At 46.9% G+C, this 25,127-nt stretch overlaps 1 protein-coding gene across 3 annotated transcripts in view; it reads left to right on the forward strand.

Moving 5' to 3' along the window:
- The window catches only part of camsap1b (calmodulin regulated spectrin-associated protein 1b), a 61,053-nt gene extending 36,981 nt beyond the window's left edge, over window positions 1-24,072 (forward strand). For 2 of the 3 annotated variants that reach the window (XM_080766401.1, XM_080766403.1), the window contains 13 exons: window positions 3,041-3,182; window positions 5,166-5,305; window positions 7,665-7,761; window positions 8,828-8,990; window positions 10,584-10,672; window positions 11,684-11,768; window positions 12,059-14,426; window positions 14,938-15,074; window positions 15,513-15,763; window positions 16,707-16,809; window positions 17,385-17,497; window positions 19,758-19,876; window positions 21,559-24,072. In XM_080766401.1, the coding sequence (XP_080622527.1) occupies window positions 3,041-3,182; window positions 5,166-5,305; window positions 7,665-7,761; window positions 8,828-8,990; window positions 10,584-10,672; window positions 11,684-11,768; window positions 12,059-14,426; window positions 14,938-15,074; window positions 15,513-15,763; window positions 16,707-16,809; window positions 17,385-17,497; window positions 19,758-19,876; window positions 21,559-21,855 (4,104 nt within the window). In that variant the 3' untranslated portion in view covers window positions 21,856-24,072. The remainder of the gene's footprint in view (window positions 1-3,040; window positions 3,183-5,165; window positions 5,306-7,664; window positions 7,762-8,827; window positions 8,991-10,583; window positions 10,673-11,683; window positions 11,769-12,058; window positions 14,427-14,937; window positions 15,075-15,512; window positions 15,764-16,706; window positions 16,810-17,384; window positions 17,498-19,757; window positions 19,877-21,558) is intronic. The other variant, XM_080766402.1, reaches the window with a different exon arrangement.
- The last annotated feature ends 1,055 nt before the right edge of the window (window positions 24,073-25,127 follow it).

Here is a 25,127-nt window from a genome sequence, read left to right on the forward strand (position 1 = left end):
CCTTGAAATGAAAAGGTTTGAGAACCACTGCACACTAAATGGAACAGAGCCTTAATTAGTAACACCTGTGAAGGAAGTAGGGAAGCGAGGTTTATTAAATCATGTTAGGAAACGAAGACCGTGCGGTGGACTCCATGCTGCTCCCTGGAAGGAAAGAAACATACACAATTGAGACCAGGAAGTTGGCCCAGCAGATGGTGTGATCCCCCTATGGGAATTGTAATACAAATTTAAAAAAAACTTAGCGCTGACTATAGCCCGTTAGTTTACCTGTTGCTAAAAGACTCTGGTGAGGGCTATAGTTTGTCCTTCCTTTCACTGTAAATGAAGGCCGCTCCACGTAGGAGGACTATTCAGCCTTTCCTTTCCTTTAACCCATTCTGACCGGGAACCCATTTTGGTGTTTAGCATCATGTTATGCTTTAGCTATTGAAAAATAGCAGATCTACAAGCTCATAGCGCGCCACCGAGTGGCGCGATACGAGCTTGTAGGTCTGCTATTTTTGAAAAATCGAAGAACGACTGACATTTTTTAGAATCTGATCTCAGGTCAGAATGGGGTTAATCAGACCAGTGTGTGTCCAGTGGAAACCTCGTATGAATCTGATCTCAGGTCAGAATGGGTTAACTGCAGTGTTGGGACAAATGAGGGCAAGCTTTATCACCAGTAAAGGGGGCGGGGGTAGGGGGATCCACGTGGGAACCACGTGGGAACACCTTGGGACCCACGTGGGAACACCTTGGGACCCACGCGGGAACACCTTGGGACCAATGTGGATCTTGGACTTCATGTGGAGAGCCTGTGATGTCATTCGCCTCTGATGTGGACTCCCAAAGTTTCAGCCTGATCAGAGCCCCATTTGAATTCTATAATTATTTATAAAATACTCCAATATTAATGTGTGTGTGTGTGTGTGTGTGTGAGACTGTGTGTGTGTGTGTGTGTGTGTGTGTGTGTGTGTGTGTGTGTGTGTGTGTGTGTGTGTGTGCACTCATCCACCCCACGTGCAATATCCATAAGTGGGCCAGTGATTCCCTGGTGTCCCTCCCAGTTGTCCTGATGGCCTGGTTTGACTGGGCCCGCTCCACAGGGCCAGTGACGCAGCAACGCGTTCACACTGAGGCTCGATGACCCATTCTCTGCTTTATGTTGTCCATGTTGTCACTGCTCTGATATGACCGAGACCACCCGGCGCTCCCGTCTCCACCCAGTCAAATTAGGCCCCAGGGTTTTCCCCCAGCGGTCTGACTAATATAATGGTGACGCTCTGACGCCTTGTCAGTTATATACGTCTCACGTAAAGAAATTCCCTTATCAGTCATCCATTCCACAATGAATCGGTCACAGAGACCAGGGGGAGACCCCTGGACTTAAAGTCACAGAGACCAGGGGGAGACCCCTGGACTTAAAGTCACAGAGACCAGGGGGAGACCCCTGGACTTAAAGTCACAGAGACCAGGGGGAGAACCCTGGACTTAAAGTCACAGAGACCAGGGGGAGAACCCTGGACTTAAAATTAGAGATGCTCCGATAATCGGCCGTATCGGCCAAATATTCACTCCGATGGGTGTTCGGCAATTTACCCTATCTGGAAAAATCTATCGTCCGATCGTCTGATCATGAGAAAAACTATCTGTGATCGTCTCAAAAAACCTGATCGGAGCATCCCTACTTAAAATGAGGAGAGTGGAAGCAGATCGATAGCAGACATGCCATGCCGACTAGCTTCACCTGTTTCTGTGTGTTGTTCACGTTGGCACTAGTCATTACTTCTACACTTTACCACTGCATGGTACCAGCTCCACTCCACTGTTCTCTCTCTTGGTACCACCTGTACTTTGTTTTCCACTGCGGAAAGTAACCCCTCAATATAAATGCTCTCCCGTCCACCCTCTGTATCGAGCGCCACTCGCTCATCCCCCTGGTTCCAAGGGGTTTGCAGAAGTTTTTCTCTATGGAGAATAACATTTTGCTCATCTTTAACCCATTCTGACCTGAGATCAGATTCATACGAGGTTTCCACGGGACACACACTGGTCTGATTAACCCATTCTGACCTGAGATCAGATTCTAAAAATGTCAGTCGTTCTTCGAATTTTTCAAAAATAGCAGACCTACAAGCTCGTATCGCGCCACTCGGTGGCGCGATATGAGCTTGTAGATCTGCTATTTTTCAATAGCTAAAGCATAACATGATGCCAACACCAAAATGGGTGCCCGGTCAGAATGGGTTAAAATCGTCTCACATAAGCATTGTGATCCAAAAATAAACAAACTTGTCTCTGCGATAGTGTCGGGGGAGCTGTCTCTGTATCGTTTACGATAGTCGCTCCTATTTGATTGTCTGTTTCTAGCGACAATGTAACTAATTCGGCAGCAGTAACGTAACGTATCAGTGTTTTCTCGCAGTCAGTTGATTGAAGCCGCCGGGATGATTTGTTTATTTTTTTTACAAACACTGTTCTTAAATTACATGAACCCTAGCAATATTGACGTCAGACTTCGGTGGTCTATAGCAGAGAGACGTGTTAAAAGAGCAATAGTGTCTGTAAAACAAACTTATTTCCTATAGTCTGTCTAGCAAAACGTTTCTGCTAATAATTAGGGGAGAAATAGGCCATGCGCAGTTGCTCAATATCGATTAATTTCTAGTTAGAAATGCGCACAGTAATCGAGAGCTTCCATGCAGTCTGTCGTGATGCAGTGAGACTTGGCGACCACTTGACTAACCAGTAGTTAGTCTCTGACTAACCAGTAGTTAGTCTCTGACTAACCAGTAGTTATTCTCTGACTAACCAGTAGTCTGCAGTGTTTTCACGTCGCTCTTGGCATCGCCTCGGCTCGCTTGGAACCTCGACGGAGGTCATACAAAAATAGAGCCAGTACCATGCAGTTGAAAAGGCGCCATTGGTATGTTGCACTCTTGGTGGTAACGTAACGCACTTGTGTTGCCGGTGTTAGTGGTGTTTGTTTTTGTCCTGGCTTTAATGCTTTAATTAAGCCTCCCCCTCTCCCCCCCTCTCCCCCCCCGGTGGTCAGGTGCGGTATCGCAGGGAACACGCCTCCGGCCGTCAGCTGCCCTTCTTCCCTCTGCTGGAGGAGCTGATGAGGGACGTGTGTGACGGTGCCGCCCTGCTGGCCGTGGTCCACTACTACTGCCCTGATCTCATGAAGCTGGAAGGTACTGCAGAGAACAGAGCACACACACACACACACACACACACACGCAGGCGCACACACACACACACACACACACACACACCCCTGTACTGTAGCCCAGGGGTTCCCAAACTTTTTTTGGCCCAGGTACTCCTTTTGGGGGTAGAATCTTTTCCAAGTAAAATGTGTCCTCGCGACACTCGTAAGCATATTTATTTCTGCCTCTTGGCCAGTTCCCACTTTGTAAAAGAGACGCAGTCTCAATGTGATATTACTGGTTAAATAAAGGTTGGATAAATAAAATAAATATACTGTAGTTTACAACCTTAAATGTAGATGCTGTTGGAACTATTTGTATTATAATAACTTTTCAATCAAATTCACAAAACATTTTTAACTTTTATTGAAGATGCCATCTTAGAGTAGATTTTGGAAAAAATAAAAAATAATACTAATCCAAAATGTTGATAGATTCTCATCTGAACCCAAACACTGAAATTGCTGTCAAAAACATTAGCGTTCATATCATAAGCCTATCACATTCTTCCGAAGTAGCTAAATCAGGGTTCCCCAATTAGCGCCCCCTTGTGGCCCCTGGAAGATTTTTTCTTTTTTTTTAATTGCTTGTCGACTCGGCCCCCAGCCTGGTACCCTAGTCAAAATATGTACCTTGAGGAAAAATTTATTGCGGAACCCTGAGCTAAATGATGCGTCACTAAATTCGATTCTGCTCCAATTCAACACATTTTGTCTCAATTTCACGAGGGGTTTCCGGGGTCAGTGACCACTGACCAGTCACATCATGAGATTGTGTCCTCATCTAATCATGAGAGTGTGTCCTCATCTAATCATGAGATTGTGTCCTCATCTAATCATGAGATTGTGTCCTCATCTAATCATGAGAGTGTGTCCTCATCTAAGCATGAGGTTGTGTCCTCATCTAATCATGAGAGTGTGTCCTCATCTAAGCATGAGGTTGTGTCCTCATCTAAGCATGAGATTGTGTCCTCATCTAATCATGAGATTGTGTCCTCATCTAATCATGAGAGTGTGTCCTCATCTAAGCATGAGGTTGTGTCCTCATCTAAGCATGAGGTTGTGTCCTCATCTAATCATGAGATTGTGTCCTCATCTAATCATGAGATTGTGTCCTCATCTAATCATGAGAGTGTGTCCTCATCTAATCATGAGAGTGTGTCCTCATCTAAGCATGAGGTTGTGTCCTCATCTAATCATGAGAGTGTGTCCTCATCTAAGCATGAGGTTGTGTCCTCATCTAATCATGAGAGTGTGTCCTCATCTAAGCATGAGGTTGTGTCCTCATCTAATCATGAGAGTGTGTCCTCATCTAAGCATGAGGTTGTGTCCTCATCTAATCATGAGAGTGTGTCCTCATCTAATCATGAGAGTGTGTCCTCATCTAATCATGAGGTTGTGTCCTCATCTAATCATGAGAGTGTGTCCTCATCTAATCATGAGATTGTGTCCTCATCTAATCATGAGAGTGTGTCCTCATCTAATCATGAGATTGTGTCCTCATCTAATCATGAGATTGTGTCCTCATCTAAGCATGAGGTTGTGTCCTCATCAAGCCTCTTCCCTGTTGTGTTGAATTTGATACCAGAGTGCGATCCTATTCTGGTCAGCTGCTACTGGCTATACACAGCTCCTACAGTACGTTCAGATCTGTGACATTTGTATAGCCATGAGGTCATTGTTGTACTGAGCTGAGCTCAGTACAACAACTTTCTCAGTCGCCATTCTTTTTTTTTTAATATTAAGTTTATTTCAACATCAAAGGGTATGCAAAGTGGAATTCATGTCCATAAGCCGTAATGGATATTTCATAAAAGCAAATACTAAAGCCTCAATCTGTGAATTCAACTGGTTATAACTGGCATAATTCTAAAAGAAAAAATCATAATTTGTACATTGCAGAATAAGAGTTGGTCTAACAAAGCCTTTCAGTCAGAGATACAGTATATATTTGTGCCTGTCTGCTCAGATATCTGCCTGAAGGAGGTGCCCTCCATCGCCGACAGCCTGTACAACATCCAACTGCTCAAGGAGTTTGCCAGCGAGTATCTGAACAAGAGCTTCTACCTGCGGACAGAAGACGTGCTCTATTCGCCCCTGGTGCTCAAGGTAGACTCTTTTATATGAATACTGGACAACTCACCCCTGGTGCTCAAGGTAGACTCTTTTATATGAATACTGGACAACTCACCCCAGTGCTCAAGGTAGACTCTTTTATATGAATACTGGACAACTCGCCCCAGTGCTCAAGGTAGACTCTTTTATATGAATACTGGACAACTCGCCCCAGTGCTCAAGGTAGACTCTTTTATATGAATACTGGACAACTCGCCCCAGTGCTCAAGGTAGACTCTTTTATATGAATACTGGACAACTCACCCCTGGTGCTCAAGGTAGACTCTTTTATATGAATACTGGACAACTCGCCCCAGTGCTCAAGGTAGACTCTTTTAGATGAATACTGGGACAGTTAACTCACCCCTGGTGCTCAAGGTAGACTCCGTTCTTTTAGAATATGAATACTGGTCAACTCACCCCTGGTGCTCAATGTAGACTATTTTAGATGAATACTAGAAAACTCACCCTGGTGCTCAATGTAGACTATTTTATATGAATACTGGACAACTCACCCTGGTGCTCAAGGTAGACTCTTTTATATGAATACTGGACAACTCACCCTGGTGCTCAAGGTAGACTCTTTTATATGAATACTGGACAACTCACCCTGGTGCTCAAGGTAGACGCCGTTCTTTTAGATTAATACTGGACAACTCACCCCGGTGCTTGCCTGTTTTTCCTCCCAGAACTTTCCCCAGTGAGGGGGATGACTTTGTAATATGCTATTGGCTGTTTGTATTCTTTTTGGAAAAATATAAAAAGATGGAAAGGCTATATTATTTTACTTATATTGACCCTATAAACAATTTAGTATATGTAAGGATTTGCCCACTCAGATAATCCACACATTATCCTACAACAACTTCTGTGAACTGACTTCACTGTAGTAGCTTTTCATAAATTATATTATTTGTACTTAGGCTGTCTGCTCATGTCGTGAAAGTTTATAGTTGGAGAAATTAAAAAAACGGAAAAGGGGTGAGTTGTCCTGTTGCTTTCTGCAGGTGCACAAATGGATCCATGGGACCGGATCCATTTGGTTCTCTATTTGCACAATCTCTGAGGTAAACCACTAACTTGACGCTGCCAGATCCACAAATTTGTTTAACAGCTTATTGGGATCTGGGATCGTGGAAGCAAATTCGATGACGGGGCTGTTCCTTTTTTTCAAGATACTTGGTAGATGATTGGATGGGAGCGTGACGTGTCTATATAGCTTCACATCCGGTTTCGCACATATCCCGCCCTTAGCTCACGCTGATTGGTTCGGTACGGGTCGGATCTGTGTTAGCTCAACCCCCTCAGAGATCCCAGATCCAAATAAGCTGTGAAACAAATTTGTGTAGCAAGCTTTTTGGATCTGGCAGCGTCAGGTTAGTAAACCACAGCTGTGATCTGTAAATGTCATGTCCTACCTGGGATTGGATCCTGAGTCCGCCACGCTGAGGAGACCAAACATACGTATACCGCTTTCATTTTACCAGCCAATCGGTGTCCTACTACCAACACTAGGGCATTCACTTCCAGTCATTTTTACTAGTTTAATAGTCGACTACCGTAGTTGTTTAACTACCTATTATGAAAAAGAAACTGTGTACACATTGGTGACTATAACTATAATCTACCTGATCTTGTAGAAAATCGGGAAAAATTAAAAAATATAAACTTATTTTTTCTTATTATCAACTAGTCAACTAGTACCAACAAGGTCGACTAGTGGATTTACTAGTCGACTAGTAAACTATTCGACTAGTTCCTTAATGCCCTAACCAACACCACAGTCTAAATCTAAAAATCTCAATCAAACCTCTGCAGATGTGCTGCTAGTTATGCTATCAACATACCTAGTACCATATTTTGGTTAAAAATAATGTTTTCTTCATTCAAATGAGCTCTGGAAATGCGGCTTGAACACTTGAGGACTTCACAGTGCATTATGGCGGACCCCATTCTGACCGGGAACCCGTTTTGGTGTTCAGCATCATGTTATGCTTTAGCTATTGAAAAATAGCAGATCTACAAGCTCATAGCGCGCCACCGAGTGGCGCGCTACGAGCTTGTAGGTCTGCTATTTTTGAAAAATCGAAGAACGGCTGACATTTTTAGAATCTGATCTCAGGTCAGAATGGGTTAATCAGACCAGTGTGTGTCCTGTGAAAACCTCGTATGAATCTGATCTCAGGTCAGAATGGGTTAAACGCTCTACACTGTTGCCTGTGCTCTCTTCTTCTCGCAGCACAATGTGATGGTGTTCATCCTCTACACTGTTGCCTGTGCTCTCTTCTTCTCGCAGCACAATGTGATGGTGTTCATCCTCTACACTGTTGCCTGTGCTCTCTTCTTCTCGCAGCACAATGTGATGGTGTTCATCGCGGAGCTCTTCTGGTGGTTTGAGATCGTCAAGCCAGAGTTCGTCCAGCCCAGAGACCCCCAGGAGTTCAAAGATGGTACGTACAGACAGTACACGCCAGAGAGCTTTGCTGTGCTCATAATCACTGATGTACGGTCGTACGCCAGAGAGCTTTGCTGTGCTCATAATCACAGATGTACGGTCGTACGCCAGAGAGCTTTGCTGTGCTCATAATCACAGATGTACGGTCGTACGCCAGAGAGCTTTGCTGTGCTCATAATCACAGATGTACGGTCGTACGCCAGAGAGCTTTGCTGTGCTCATAATCACAGATGTACGGTCGTACGCCAGAGAGCTTTGCTGTGCTCATAATCACTGAAGGACATATTTTTTGAACATCAAATATAGTGGTTGCTTAAAGGGACACTTCACCCTTTTTGCAAAAAAATATATGTTAATGACGTTTAGAAGCTTTAGATCACTTTCCTGGGGGTATTTATGTGTGTAATATGTGGTTTTAGATATTTTAGATTGTAGCAGTGAGCCTGTTGTCTCTGATGTCATGGACACTGGTCTCACTACCCTCCTGGACTACAATTCCCATAATTCTTTGGTGCTCTGCTCCTCCTTGTGGATAGGGGGGAGAGCTGTCTTACTGAGACAACATGTAGTCCAGGAAGGAAGTGAGCCCAGTGTCCATGACATCAGAGACAACAGGCTCACTGCTACAATCTAAAATATCTAAAACCACATATTACACACATAAAGACCCCCAGGAAAGTGTTCTAAAGCTCCTAAACGTCATTAACATATATTCTTTTGCAAAAAGGGTGAAGTGTCCCTTTAACCTTTCAAATAAGCAAAAGTAAAAAAGGACAAAACATGCATGAACATGAAGTCTTCCTTTGTATTTGTTATAAAATGTGGCGTTTCGACCGAAACGGGTATTTCATCCTCTAATGCTGCTGTTTATTTGGACAGGACAATGCATATTAATGGACGTCACATGGACGTAAATACACCGGGTATAGCACTGTTAGCACAGTTGCTAATTTTCATCCGCAGTCCTCACAGGGAAACACAAACCGCTGCTCAGTGCTATTCAAAGTCACCCCAGAGTTTCCCCCCCCTCTTGACCGACGACACTGCTTCCACCCTCCCAGCCCGAGCTTTGGCCCAGTGCAAGAGTGGCCGTCCGTCGGTGCCCATCTCCAACGCCACCAAGCGCAGTTTCCTGGCCAGCCCCGGCACCACCGAGGCGCAGGCCATGAGCCCAGAAGTCTGCAACAGGTATTTCCTGCACCCTGAAGACTCTGCTGACCCTCTGTAAGTCTCATTCTGCTTCTCATTCAGTCGCATCATGCTCTCCCGTTCTCTGTTTTTTAACCCATTCTGACCGGGCACCCATTTTGGTGTTAGCATCATGTTATGCTTTACCTATTGAAAAATAGCAGATCTACAAGCTCATATCGCGCCACCGAGTGGCGCGATACGAGCTTGTAGGTCTGCTATTTTTGAAAAATCGAAGAACGACTGACATTTTTTTTAATCTGATCTCAGGTCAGAATGGGTTCATCAGACCAGTGTGTGTCCATGTGGAAACCTCGTATGAATCTGATCTCAGGTCAGAATGGGTTAAGTGACTGTGTGTGTGTGTGGGTAACTGGCTGGCTGGGTGTGTGTGAGCACGAAAACAGCATGGTTGCTGACACGGAGTTGCACCTCTTACTTCACACGGGGTGATTTTACCTGTTTGCTGCTCTGCCCCCCCCCCCCCCCCCCCCGTGCACAAGCTGCCAGGAATGGGTCTTTCACTCGCCTTGAGCAGGGCTGGGTGATATTATGACTTATAATCAATATAAAGATTATTTTAAACTTTAGCCTCGATTATGATTAATGAACACGAAAAATGAAAATAGCAGATCTATAAAAGCTCAAAGAAATTGTACACGTCTTAACACAGGTTTACGTTGTTAATCAGACTTGGTGATTAAAAAACATGTTGATTCGTTGACACACACACACACACACACACACACACACACACACTCACTCACTCACTCACTCACTCACTCACACACACACACACACACACACACACACTCACTCACTCACTCACTCACTCACTCACTCACTCACTCACTCACTCACTCACTCACTCACACACACAGACACACCTGTGTGTGTGTATATAAAAAAATCACAACCGTGTGAAGTGAGGGGCGCTCTTATCATCATCATGCATCATCTCATTCTCAACCAATGGCAATCTCCCACCCAGTCACCCCGGCCAATTACAATTTGCGTCCTCGCTTTTGTCTTCAACGTTTCATTTCATATTTATTTATTTCATTTCAGTTATGGTTTTACATGATTTATATTCATTTGACCTTGTACATATTCCATAAAAGAAAAGGAAGGGGAAGAAGATGGATCTTTGTGTTTACACACTTTTGTCTTCAATTTTGCGGCGGTGGCTCAGGGGTAGAGTGGCTGGATGTTAACCGCAAAGGTTGCCAGTTCAAACCCGTGCTCCCCCAGAGTTGGTGTCGAAGTGTCCTTGAGCAAGACACTGGACCCCTAATTGCTCCCGATGTGCAGGTTACTTGGTGCCTTGCATGGTTTCCGCCGCCATTGGTATTTGGTGTATGAATGGGTGAATGTATGGTTGAATGTAATGCACAGTCTATGTAAAGCGCCTTGGATTAAGGCGCTATATCAAAGGCACCATTTTCCATTTTGATCAAGCTCATGCAATTTTAATCTATTATGCCAGGTCCGGTCTACATTATTGACTGTGCCGTTTGTGTCGCCAATTCTTTCATGCGTACCTCATCGCTGCTCATTCCATTCTCAATCCGGTTGAACGTACTGTACATACGGTGTGAGATATTAAATGTGATCTTTTGTGGTTTTCAGTAAAGGGGGTCCGACCTTCAGCCCGTCCCATCCTCTCCTACCTTTGAGACAGAGGCAACAGAAGCAGCAAGGGGAAGACGCCGGGGCTGGTAAAGATATTAAACATTACCGCTGTGTTAGTTGTATATCTAATGTTCTCTTAACCCATTCTGACCGGGAACCCATTTTGGTGCTAGCATCATGTTATGCTTTAGCTATTTAAAAATAGCAGACCTACAAGCTCATATCGCGCCACCGAGTGGCGCGCTACGAGCTTGTAGGTCTGCTATTTAAAAAAAATCGAAGAACGACTGACATTTTTTTAAATCTGATCTCAGGTCAGAATGGGTTAATCAGACCAGTGTGTGTCCAGTGGAAACCTCGTATGAATCTGATCTCAGGTCAGAATGGGTTAAACATTACCGCTGTATTAGTTGTTGTATTTCTTACACCACAAAATTACTCGCCTCATGCTGCTTTGAATTCACACGGAGATCATTATTATATTTCTCCCAGGAGGTTTGATTGATTGATTGAATAAGAATTGTTTATTAGACAGAATGTATAAACGGCAACAGAGTACAGTCAAACCCTCAGTCCAAAAGGGACAAGTCCTTGCAGTCTTGTTTCCATTTAGGCCCTATGCAATCAATTCATCGACATGACCTGAACAATAATAACAACATTCAATGTCATCACAGGTAAATAGCATGGTAGCATGGTCGCTTGGGAATTGCAAGGTTCCCGGTTCTATCCCCGGCTTTTCCTGGGTTAGTGTGGATCTGAGGAAGGCACTGAACCTCTGACTGCTCCCAATGAATGAACAAAGCTGGTGCTTTGCATGGTTTCCTCTGCCGTCAGTGTGTGAATGAAATGTAAAGAGCTTTGGATAAAGACGCTATAAACTGTAAATGCACCATTTGAGATAGTGTTCATTTGAGCCTATTCTTCAGATAATCCTAACACCTTTTCTAAAATAAGGATTCAGTCTAAATCAACGTTTTATTCAAATGTTAATATTCAAAGGTTTTCTGTATTTGAGCCGTCTGCTTAGTAGCCGATGTGTGTTTTGTGTGCTAGGCCTGAGAAACCGCTCCAACTCCTTGTGTTATGTGTGCTAGGCCTGAGAAACCGCTCCAACTCCTTGACTCAGATGGAGGGACAGACCAGAGGATCTGTCGTTGCCTGGCCGGAGAAGAGGCAGAGGTAACCTTGATCTATTACTGTACATTCTATTTAAGATGGGGTGTATGTGACAAGTGTGTTTAACCACGTTCAACCTGGCGTCCCTATTTGGGCACGAAATGAGCAGGTCTGCAAGCTCCCCTTTGCTATATTCGTTATGCGACAAAGTATGTAGGGCTCAAGTGAACAGCCCCTAGTTGTCATAATGAGTTTAAGTCTTCTGTTCTTGGTGTTCGGTGTTCTTGTGAAAGCTCTACTATATTCTGAGTTAACATACGGTATGTTGTGTTTTCCATGCGTCCTCCCTCCAGACCCATGTCTACACTGAACCCCTACACGTTCCCCTCGGCCACGGACAGCGACGCCGACAGCATCAGCCTGGCCCGCTCCATCAGCAAGGACAGCCTGGCCTCCAACGTGGTCAACGTCACCCCCAAGCACCAGGCTCCTCCCCCCGGCCACCTGCCTCCGCAGGCTCCTCCCCCCGGCCACCTGCCTCCGCAGGCACGGAGAATCAACGGCCACGGCCTGCTGGTCGTCGAGGCCGAGGAGGACGAGACCCTGGCGGCTGTTACGAGAACCGACGCTCCAGCCGGTCCCGAGCGGGCGGGAGGCGGCGCCGGCGTACAGGCAGCAGCCACGCCCGAACCCACCGCCGAGGCTGAGCCCGCCACGGACGGCTTCTACCTAGAACCACTGATGCCTGCCGTGCTGAAGCCGGCCAAAGAGAAGTCTGTATGTCTGAACAAGGAGGAGGAGAGCGGCGAGGTCCCCCGCTCTGCGGGGAGAGGCTCCCTACGCCGAGGAGACGGTCCCGCCGCAGCCGTCCGGAGGAAAGCCCTGCCCGCCGGCCTCAACAGGACCTTCAGTCCCTCCTCCGGCGAGGAGCCGGACCCGCCGACCGACCCTCCCCACGACCAGGCGGCCTGCAGCGCGGACCCCTCCTCCAAGGAGCCGGCCGGGGGCTTCTACCTGCACTCTGACTCCGAGGAGCAGAGGCCTGAGCCGGAGCTGGAGGAGGTGGACGAGGAGGACGAGGAGGAGGACGATCTGGACGAGGCGCTGACCACCAAGGACCCCAACTGGATCAGGAAGACGTTTGACGCGGAAGAGGAGGAATCGGCCAAGCTCCAGGAGGACATGAACGTCAAGGAGCACGTGGACAAGGACAAGGACCTGAACGGGGGCAGCGGGCGCTCCAGCCCGTGCCTCAGCACGCACTCCCAGGCCAGCGGCAGCGTGCGCATGACGTCCTTCGCCGAGCGCAAGGCGCACCAGCAGCGCTTCGGCAGCAACCACGACCTGCGCTCCAGCGCCTCCAGCTCCCAGAGGACCACTCCGGACGGGTCGGAGTGCGGCGGGCCGCTGGCCGCCTCCTCCTGGAGGCTGAGGCGGGACCAGAGCCCGTCCTCGCCGCTCGCCGCCGGCGGGTCCAACAACGTGCTGGCCTCGGAGCTCGTCCAGCTCCACATGCAGCTGGAGGAGAAGCGGCGGGCCATCGAGCACCAGAAGAAGAAGATGGAGGCGCTGTCGGCCAGACAGAGGCAGAAGCTGGGGAAGGCCGCCTTCCTGCACATCGTCAAGAAGGGCGGCGGCAAGACCGACACGCTGCCCACGCCGCCCAACGCCCTAAAGAGCGACACGCCGCCCAGCCCCCTAAAGAGCGTCACGCCGCCCAGCCCCCTAAAGAGCGTCACGCTGCCCAACGCCCTCAAGTCGGACTTTTCTAAAGACGAGCTCAGCGGCGAGAAAGGTACCGCCTCCACGGACGATGTGTGCGTCGACGCCCTGCGGGGCAGCAGAGAGGCCGAGGTGGCCGCCAAGCCGCCCGGCGGCGGCTTGGACGCGGACAAGAAGGGCGGCGGAGGAAGCTTCTACCTGGAGGAAGAGCTGGACCTGAACGAGTGCAACCGCTCCATCGAGCTGCTGAACGAGGCCATCGGCAGCATCCAGCAGCAGATGATGCAGCTGTCGTTCCAGCAGGAGATGCTGATGAAGCAGAATGTACAGTCGCCCCCTGGTGGTGCCGCCGGCCCGCCACCTCCCTCCGCCACCGACAAGGCCGGCGGTGACGCTAAAGTGCGCGCGCCGGTCCAGTTCATGGAGTCCATCTCCACCGCCGGCTCCGTTCCAGCCAGGAAGCCCCCCAAGCTCTCCTCGACCCGAGGCTCCAGATCCAAACCCTCCGAGCTGAAGATAGCCAAGGAGCAGAGTCGGCAGGGCTCCAGGGGCGGCACCCCCACGCAGAGCGGGGACACCTTGCCTCAGCCCAGGCACTTCCACGGGGGCCGGTCCCCCAGGGCCGAGCAGCCCGACGCCCCCAGCCCCAGGACCCCCACCGCAGCAGGGACAATCGGCGCGCAGCCGCCCGGCTCCGGCCACCTCCGGAGCGCCACATTCCGGCTTCAGGACGAAGCCAACCTGCGCCTGCCCACCAGAGTGGACCCGTCGACCGTGGCCGCTGGAGAAGTGTCCTTTGACGAGTGCCTGAACAGTACCATGAGGGAGACGGAGCTCAGCTCCTCGGAGAACGCGCCCTCGGAGGAGCTGCAGCGCAGCAAAGCGCCGCTGATCGAAGTGGACATCTCCGAGCTGAGGGCCGACGAGGAGCTGGACCATGGCGCTGGCACCGAGGGAGGGGAGGGAGAGGAGAAGTCTGGCATTGGCTTTTTCTTCAAGGTACGGTCTCTGAAAGTGGCGGTACTGTTGGATAGAATGTCCAGTGTGTTCAGAGAAAGCACTAAAGCAGTTGTGGTTCATTCTGAGAAACGGTCCAAATACTCTTTGAACCTCTCCTCTCTAGCACAGGGTTCTCAACGTTTTTGGCTGGGGGACCCCCGTGGCCCTGATGTCTCGCGAACCCAAAAAGTAATTGTTGTTAGAATTAACGTTCTAACAACAATTATTTTTTTTGTAATGTGATTTTTACACTCCTAAAATCTAAACGTTTGACATCGTTTTGAACGCTCCTTTCCAACGACTTTAGGCAACATTGATTATGGTAGATGTTTCATACAGTTAATTACATTACATTCATTAATTACAGCGTTCTCCTGTTCTGTTCAGTCATTCCCTTAATTGACTACTAATGTCTTCCTCTCCTCTCCTCTCCTCTCCTCTCCTCTCCTCTCCTCTCCTCTCCTCTCCTCTCCTCTCCTCTCCTCTCCTCTCCTCTCCTCTGTGGCTGCAGGATGAGCAGAAGGCGGAGGACGAGCTGGCGAAGAAGAGAGCAGCCTTCCTGCTGAAGCAGCAGAAGAAGGCCGAGGAGGCTCGGCTGCGCAAACAGACGCTGGAGGTGGAGTCGGAGCTCAAACGCGACGAAGCCAGGTGACCGTTCATACCTCATGTGACCTCACACGCATTCCCATTCCAGGTTTCCAAGGCTGAGATTTGGTGCGTGTGTCTGTGTGTCCCTTCGGTCAATGCTCAGATGCTGAATGGAGGCAAACATTTTGTCTCTTGTTATGTCGGGTGGAGACCTTGGGCTGTATTTTGCGTGTCTTAAGTACCAGGTCTTATTACTTCACTTAACTTAAGACCTGGAGGCGTGGTCAATGCTCTTTGGCCGCTCAGAATAGCCAGATGGCATTGGTCACGCCTCCAGGTCTTAAGTTAAGTAATAAGACCTGGTACTTAAGACACGCAAAATACAGCCCATAATGTCCAAAACTGTTACTTTTCTCGATTCGAATTCAGAAATAGCAAAGGTTGCAGATGATCAAGCTCAACACGCGTGTCATTTCTTTTGCCCCTTTGGTTGGCCAGACGCAAGGCCGAGGAGGACCGCCTGCGCAAGGAGGAGGAGAAGACGCGGAGGGAGCTCATCAAGCAGGAGTACCTGCGACGGAAGCAGCAGGAGATCCTGGAGGAGCAGGGCCTCCTGTTGGCCAAGCCCAAGACCCCCAAGGCTCCCATGCCCAAGACCCCCAAGCCCAGGCAGAAACACAGGCCCAAGGCCGTCTTCAACAGAGAGGAGTCGTCCGGCGACACTTTCTCCAAGTGCCCTTCTTCCACGCGTAAGTCGCGCTCCCTCCCGGTAGCTTTTAGAGCTACAGTAATAGACCAGTGTTTCGCCCTAAACGCTGGGTCAGGACACACACACACACACACACACACACGGATAGGGCGTGTTTGCACACACACACGCCCCATCCCATGTGACATGATTTTGGCACTACCAATGATCGCATCCTGAACGCAAGGAGGAAGTTACACACTAGCTAACTCACACACACACACTCGAACACACTCACAAACTCTCCCTCATCTGTCCTAAAACAGGAGGTCATATCTGTAGCCTATTCAATTACTACTTATATTAGAATAAATGTATTTATTAATTTTTTGTCATTTGTTTGAGAAGAAGTACTGTTTATATGTCTGTCACTGAAATCTAAAATAAAAGGCTTGAGTGAGAATTCTGATTGAGAAACACTATAAAAAAAATAGGTATTTTCTCAGCCTTTTGATTCCAAACAGGCTATTTTTCTGAAACCAAGTTCTATATAACAGACTACAACTTCAGAACGGTAAAAGAAAACGGACTCACGTCTGTGCGTTATGCACACATGTGCAATTTGTCCTGGTGCATTTACCATTCAACTTAGTACTTGCTGCCCTCTAGTGGTCAAAAAAATGCATGTTTGCAGCTTCCATTTTTTTGCCATCATCATCATCATTACTAAATTCACCGATCGCTGTCTGTCTGTCCACTTCCGGGTCACCAGTGAAATGCATGTTGGGACGGACACAGACTAATACTGGGTCACACTTTTCCGCGTAACCGACCCACACGGGGAAAACAACTCGGACCCTGATACTACTAGCTACTCGACAGAAGGTCAACGCGTGTGATCTGTTACATTGCATTACCCTCACTGGACATCATTTGCTGTTCATATATTCAGAACGTGTAACGGACTAGTTGTAATAATGCAGTGTCCTCCTGCTCCCATATAGCGGACAGCCTGAGCACGACCCAGTCAGGCTCCAGTCTGTCCCTGGCCTCCGCTACCACCAACGAAGCTGACAGCGTCAACTCGGGAGGGACGGGCTCCCAGCGGTAAGCTGGCTCCTTCTGACAGAACACCTGCTTTTAACCCAAACATTTTCATTTTAAGGACCCCCAAAAAATATACAGTATATATATATATATTTTTTTTTAATTATATATTTAGGGACATCCACAATCACACTGAAGGACCCCCAAGATTATCATCTCAAAATATTTTGTTCCATAAGCAAAGATTTTTTTTTGTTAAAAATGTTCTCTTTGCACAAATAAATGATGTTTTCCCGGTGGGTTAAATTCCACCCATTATTATGAATTATTGTTCTAGTTATGTTTTCATGTGTATTGTAATGTTTATATTTCTATAATCCTGTGTGTTGCAGCTGTGACTCGGCAGAGTCCTTCCCAGTTATGTTTTCATGTGTATTGTAATGTTTATATTTCTATAATCCTGTGTGTTGCAGCTGTGACTCGGCAGAGTCCTTCCCAGTTATGTTTTCATATGTATTGTAATGTTTATATTTCTATAATCCTGTGTGTTGCAGCTGTGACTCGGTAGAGTCCTTCCCAGTTATGTTTTCATATGTATTGTAATGTGTATATTTCTATAATCCTGTGTGTTGCAGCTGTGACTCGGTAGAGTCCTTCCCCGGCAGCCGGAACACCAGCCGCACGACGGAGAGAGACTGGGACAACGGCTCCACGGCGTCTTCCATCACCTCCATGGCGGAATACACCGGTCAGTGCACCAAGGGAACCCTTCCTAAAATAGTTCTCTGGGCGGTCAGTGCTCTCTGGGCGGTCAGTGCACCAAGGAAACCCTCCTAAAATAGTTCTCTGAGCGGTCAGTGCACCAAGGGAACCCTTCCTAAAATAGTTCTCTGGGCGGTCAGTGCACCAAGGAAACCCTCCTAAAATAGTTCTCTGGGCGGTCAGTGCACCAAGGGAACCCTTCCTAAAATAGTTCTCTGGGCGGTCAGTGCTCTCTGGGCGGTCAGTGCACCAAGGAAACCCTCCTAAAATAGTTCTCTGGGGGGACAGTGCACCAAGGAAACCCTTCTAAAATAGTTCTCTGGGCGGTCAGTGCACCAAGGAAACCCTCCTAAAATAGTTCTCTGGGCGGTCAGTGCACCAAGGGAACCCTCCTAAAATAGTTCTCTGGGCGGTCAGTGCACCAAGGGAACCCTCCTAAAATAGTTCTCTGGGCGGTCAGTGCACCAAGGAAACCCTTCTAAAATAGTTCTCTGGGCGGTCAGTGCACCAAGGGAACCCTCCTAAAATAGTTCTCTGGGCGGTCAGTGCACCAAGGAAACCCTTCTAAAATAGTTCTCTGGGCGGTCAGTGCACCAAGGAAACCCTCCTAAAATAGTTCTCTGGGCGGTCAGTGCACCAAGGAAACCCTCCTAAAATAGTTCTCTGGGCGGTCAGTGCACCAAGGAAACCCTCCTAAAATAGTTCTCTGGGCGGTCAGTGCACCAAGGAAACCCTCCTAAAATAGTTCTCTGGGGGGTCAGTGCACCAAGGAAACCCTCCTAAAATAGTTCTCTGGGCGGTCAGTGCACCAAGGAAACCCTCCTAAAATAGTTCTCTGGGCGGTCAGTGCACCAAGGAAACCCTTCCTAAAATAGTTCTCTGGGCGGTCAGTGCACCAAGGAAACCCTTCCTAACCCATTTAGGCCTGACCTCGAAATTAAAAAAGAATTCTTCTAAATCCTCCAGTTTTCTGAAATAAATATTTTCACAATTTTTCAAAAATAGCAGACCTACAAGCTCGTAGCGCGCCACTCGGTGGCGCGCTATGAGCTTGTAGATCTGCTATTTTTCAATAGCTAAATTATAATAATGTTTAAAACACCAAAAGGGGTTTCCGCCTAAAATGGGTTTTAAAATAATATACATAATATACAAACTCCATTTTAACCATGATGGATTCATTGAAAATACCCATCCTTTTTTTTGGTGACTGATATTTTATTTTATTCTAATACGTGAGAGGGAGCCGTGTTTTCTTTAATTACTTTTTTAATTTATTTTTAATACCTTTTTATAGTCCTGAAATTACGGTAATTGTTTTGGAAAATAACCTCCTTGGAGGAAGACGGAAAAATCTAAAATAATTATTAAAAGTGAATGAAAACGCTAAATGAAAGAAAACATGAATTGATGTGCCTCTCTGGTACAACTAGTGGGTGACAGAATTGATGCACACAAAAAAAAGACGAGACCAAGGCACGACTCTCATTGGCAAAAGTTTAAATACACCACTCTTTTTTTTGTGCTAAATACTGAATCGAGCAACTTAACCCATTCTGACCTGAGATCAGATTCATACGAGGTTTCCACGGGACACAAACTGGTCTGATTAACCCATTCTGACCTGAGATCAGATTCTAAAAATGTCAGTCGTTCTTCGAATTTTTCAAAAATAGCAGACCTACAAGCTCATATCGCGCCACTCGGTGGCGCGCTATGAGCTTGTAGATCTGCTATTTTTCAATAGCTAAAGCATAACATGATGCTAACACCAAAATGGGTGCCCGGTCAGAATGGGTTAAAAACTGTCCAAGGTGTTCACATAAGCCTGAGTAGACAATCTTTATTTTTTATTTTTTATGTGAAATAACTTTTATGTGAAATAACTTTTTTTTGGGTGAATGTTTTCTGAAAATGTTTTAACAATAATTAAAAAGCAAATGTAGCAAACAAAAAAAATAAGGGGACCCATAACGATAAACAATGTGTCTGCATCCCACAAATCCCGACCTACTGTTTGGGTCTGAACTGATTTTCGTTAGGTCCCAAGCTGTTCAAGAGGTTTACACTGTGTCTGAACTGATTTTATTTAGCTTCCAAGCTGTTCAAGAGGTTTACACTGTGTCTGAACTGATTTTCTTTAGGTCCCAAGCTGTTCAAGAGGTTTACACTGTGTCTGAACTGATTTTATTTAGGTCCCAAGCTGTTCAAGAGGTTTACACTGTGTCTGAACTGATTTTATTTAGGTCCCAAGCTGTTCAAGGAACCAAGCGCCAAGTCCAACAAGCCAATCATCCACAACGCCATCGCACACTGCTGCCTGGCGGGAAAGGTCAACGAGCCGCAGAAGAACCAGATCCTAGAGGTCAGAGCCCACACTAGGACTGAACATTTCTCACTCACATTCAATGTTATATAAATATCCCAGATCAGTGGTTATCAAACCATTTACAATTCATGAATTTAGCAGGCGCTCTCAATCCAGAGCAATTTACAGTAACCAAGAACAACACATGGTAATACATCAAATGCATATAAAATAGTACTCCAGGATCATAAGTAAACCAAAACCTATCATCAGTCTAACGGTAGAATATCCGTACATTGAAACTATAAACATTATAGGATGCCAGGTTGTCTGTCTACATAACATGCCATCTAAATTAAATCGTTAGCGTTTGCGTGGCCTTTGCCTTTGCAAGGTCGTCAAGGCTAGGGCAAGCGCTACAGGGGTACGGGCTAAGACGGAGTCTGAAGAGACCAGTCTTCAGACTATGGCTTTTGATGTCAAGGACCCCCGGGCCCTTATCAATATGTATTTTGGACACAGACCCCCATCTACAAATGTTTAGTGCCAGGGACCTCCATCTACAAATGTTTAGTGCCAGGGAACTCCATCTAAAAATGTTTAGTGCCAGGGACCCCCAGATGACAAGACTTGTGTAATGATGTTATCTTTAAAAAATGTTTTCATAGCACATGGATAAGCTTGCACGCAGATCTACTATTTTTGAATAGCCAACGTGTGACTGTGTGTGTGTGTGTGTGTGTGTGTGTGCGCGTGTGACTGTGTGTGTGTGTTAAGGCTGTACCCTAGCCCTGTTTTTAGGACTCGAACTTTGTCAGGAGTTTTCGAGCGAACATCCGAACCATTTGGTTAATTGGTTCTAATTAATTAATTTCTCCGAGTGCTTTTAACCAGGCTGCAATTCATGAATAGATCCTCCGGGGTGACGTTGCATAGACTGTCAGTGAAATAATGGTTAAGTTCATCAGGGGTTGGTGAGGGTTGCTACCGGGTTGGCCGACAGAGAAGGTGTGCATTTTGAGTGTGGAATCGGATACAACCGTCTTTACTTTACACTATAATGACAACACGAGATATCCGTCTTGAACATGATCATAGCGCAGCACGTCTCCCCCTCTCTCTCTCTCTCAACACACACACGCGTGCGCGCGCACACACACACAGAGCGTCAAGTAACTGCTGTGCTCCGCGAAAATGATTTGCACCAGGTTTCAAAATGAGCCATGACTTTTCAAGCAGCCCCCAAAAAATGTTAATTATGAGTAGCCTAACTGTACAGCTGCAGTGTAGCTTTCTCGTTCATTAATTTGTTTCACCTGTGTGCTCTCAGAAGCGCATTGAAGTGAAGTGGGCATAGTGTGTGTGACGGTGTGTGTGTGTATGTGTCACTGTGTTAGTGTCATGCAGGACTTTCAAATTATTGTAAACACAACATGAACATAGTACTCTTATTATGCATATCGCATTCTCGCCGAGAAATATTTCAGAGTAAAATAAATAAATATTATAATAATAAAAAATTATAATAATAAAAAATAAAAAAACGAATGGTTCAAGGCCATAAATTAAGATTTGAGTGCCAACCCTAACGAGCGAACATTCGAACCCTGAATGTTCGGGGACAGCCTCAGTGTGTGTGTGTGTGTGTGTGTGTGTGTGTGTGTGTGTGTGAGAGAGAAGACACTTGTTTCTCGAAGCGTAAATTGACTTTTAAACAAACGTCTCCGCTCCGCCACCAGGAGTTGGAGAAGTGCGAGTCCAACCACCTGATGATCCTGTTCCGCGACGGCGGCTGCCAGTTCCGCGCGCTCTACTCCTTCTTCCCCGACACGGAGGAGATCGCCAAGCTGACCGGCACCGGGCCCAAGAGCATCGGCCGCAAGATGATCGACAAGCTGTACAAGTACAGCTCCGACCGCAAGCAGTTCACCGTCATCCCCGCCAAGACGGTGTCGGTCAGCGTGGACGCCCTGACCATCCACAACCACCTGTGGCAGGCCAAGAGGGGCACCGTGCCAAAGAAGAGCGCCAAGTAACGGCCTCAGAGACGAGAAGGATCTTAAAACAAAGAAGGAAGGAAAAAAAAGCAACTAAACAATCGTCTCCACCGCTCCCACATCATTAGGACTCCGATCATCGTGCTCGTTTTGACCTCCTGGATAGACCGCATTGACGTCCCCCACACCGCCCCGCCCCCTGCCTAGCCTAGCCTAGCTTATACCGCTTGTTGCTCTGGAAGCCTAGCCGGACGCCACGCTTACGGACACGCGGTCGCCTGTAGGCAGGACCGAGGGTACGCTACGACGCCGGGGCACATGGGAAATCCTACCGCGTCACCGGGTGTTCTGTGAGACTCGTCCAAGCAAAGGGAAAACGCCATCTAGAGGTTTAAAACGGTATGGCGTAAAAACCCGCTTCCATCATGTGACCTCAATGCCTTCTGTTCAGGTGCTCCCATGTTTCTACCATGACCGCGACTCCAGCATGTGGCGTTTCCTTCCTCTTCTGTCTCTCATGTGGTGGATCTTCTTTTTATTTACTTGAGTATTTATTGGTTTGGCACTGTCGCGGCCGAGAGCTCAGCTGCAGCTCTACAATCCTTGCCTTCAATACGCCTCTTTTATTTCTTCTTTTTTTTTGACAAAGGAGAAAACGTTGGCAGCAGAACCTGGGCTTGCCGACGAGGGACACGGAATACATCCCCCTTTTTTGGGGGGGCGGGGATTGAAGCGCTCCTCTCCTAAGAGTGGACTAATGCTGGGGTTTTCAAAGTGGATCCTCAAGGTTCCAAATTGTTCCATTTTGTACACTTGGTTATGGGGGGCGGCCCTTGAAATAAATAAATAAACGTTTGATAACCACTGGAGTTCTGGACTAATAGTAACGGTTAAATCAGACCGGCATCGCCATTCTTGCCTCACCACGAGTCTGCGAACCTGCTGCCCTGAACTGTCCCCTCCATGGGGGGGACGCCCAGACCCCCAGCTCCCCCTGAACTGTCCCCTCCATGGGGGACTGAACTGTCCCCTCCATGGGGGACTGAACTGTCCCCTCCATGGGGGACTGAACTGTCTCCTCCATGGGGGACTGAACTGTCCCCTCCATGGGGGACTGAACTGTCCCCTCCATGGGGGACTGAACTGTCTCCTCCATGGGGGACTGAACTGTCCCCTCCATGGGGGGGACGCCCAGACGCCCAGCTCCCCCTGAACTGTCCCCTCCATGGGGGACTGAACTGTCCCCTCCATGGGGGACTGAACTGTCCCCTCCATGGGGGGGACGCCCAGACGCCCAGCTCCCCCTGAACTGTCCCCTCCATGGGGGGGACGCCCAGCTCCCCCTGACGTCTGTTGGCCTTTCATGCATCATGGTACTCGTCTATTTATTCAGCCGCTTTAAAAACAAATCAAAAAATCAACTAGACGCTGGTCTGTGTAGCACTGGGTACTGGGTAATGGGTATAGCTAAGACTGGGTAATGGGTAATGGGTATAGCTAAGACTGGGTAATGGGTATAGCTAAGACTGGGTACTGGGTAATGGGTATAGCTAAGACTGGGTAATGGGTAATGGGTATAGCTAAGAAAAACACCTAAAGAATGAGGTGATCCATTTTATATATAAAGTACTTCTGCTTTTATCAGTTTCAAACCATCCTTTTAGTGAGGGTGACGAAAGGGGGCGAATGATAGGCTTTGGTACAACATTGTCTGTTATTTCTTTTCTTTTTTCTTTTTTTTTAAAAGCAACGTGGTTTCGTGTTTAAGCCGATGTTATGTGCTTTCATCATAACGGGAATTCTCTGACGTTTAGAGTTTAGTCGTGGTTTTTGTCTCTGTCTCTCTATCTCTGTCTCTCTCTCTCTCTTTCTCTCTATCTCTGTCTCTCTCTCTCTTTCTCTCTCTGTCTCTCTGTCTCTCTCTCTCTGTCTCTCTTTCTCTCTCTGTCTCTCTGTCTCTCTGTCTCTCTCTCTCTGTCTCTCTCTCTCTCTCTCACACACGCTGGATCTCTCTGTCTCCCTCCAGTGGACACACTCTTGAACTGTGCTGTATTAAAGGTGCACTCACTCATGAACACGTGTCGAAGGCTTCTACCACGCCATGTACTCCCATCCGCCCCTCCACCTCCAACCGCTTCCTTTTACCCCCCCCGTTCCCCCCATCAGAGAGCTGCATACTCTTGTTGTGCATTTTGTCCCCTCGTAACCCTCCGTTTGAATGACAGTATTTGATATATTCATAATGGGTTACTGTGTGTTGGGTTGGAGGGGCTTCGTTCGGTCGGGGGTGGGGGGGGGGTGGGGCTGTGGTTCAATTATTTACCGACATTAAAGAACATTCCTCCAATGTGTCAACAAACACTGCCACATTGTCTGTCTGTCTGTCTGTCTGTCTGTCTTCTCTGTATGTTCTTTCACATCCAAGTGCTTTTTAGGAACCTTTGTTGGCCTGCAGAACAACCACCAAGTGTTGCACGTGCACTTTAATTAAGCCCGCTGTTGTACTCTGTCGTACCGCGCCGTCGCACGGCGGAAATAGCGGCCACTGCAAGCTTGTGAACTTAACTTGTAGATCCGATATTTTCGCCACGCGACTCCGCCGTGTACCACGGAGAATAATTAAGCATTACTTTATTATTATTTTTACGGGCATACAAAAAACTATGTGTGTGAACTAATGACCATGGTATTGTCTTTAAAAAAAAAACTGCTGTTGTGCAGGAACCTGTCGTGGAACTAAACCAAACACTAAAGATTGAATAATCCTGACCAGTAAACCCTGAAGGGCATCCATTGATACTACTGCTGTCTCCAAAAAAAACAAACTACGTTGAATACTTGATTTATCATCATTTTGTTGCTGCATTTAGATTTTTATTATAATTTTTTTGATACATCTTTCTATTGTACGTACGCAGGTGTGTTCATTTTATGTTTACTAAACGATTGTATTTGGCATTGGTCACCGTTTTTGTTACACTAGTGTACTCTTCATCATGTTGATTTTATTTTTATCTTTGATTCCCATAAATACCACCTATTTATTTTAAGAACAGGAAGCACTGAAACACTATACATTTTCCATTAAATAAAAGAAACGAGAAAACATTTTTCTTTTTTTTTTAATTATTTTGTCATGATTTAATTTGTCCATTATTTTGTGTGACTCACCATTGTTTCTGTTATGGATTTTGGGCACCAAACACCACCTAAACAATAACTGCTCACCACCATCACATGAGTGGCATATTCACTTTTCACAAGAACCTACAGTAGTGCATCCATTAACTCTTATTTCTTTTTAATAATTT

The sequence above is a fragment of the Protomyctophum bolini genome (genome assembly GCF_963924005.1).
Source record: "Protomyctophum bolini genome assembly, chromosome: 6".
NCBI lineage: Eukaryota > Metazoa > Chordata > Actinopteri > Myctophiformes > Myctophidae > Protomyctophum > Protomyctophum bolini.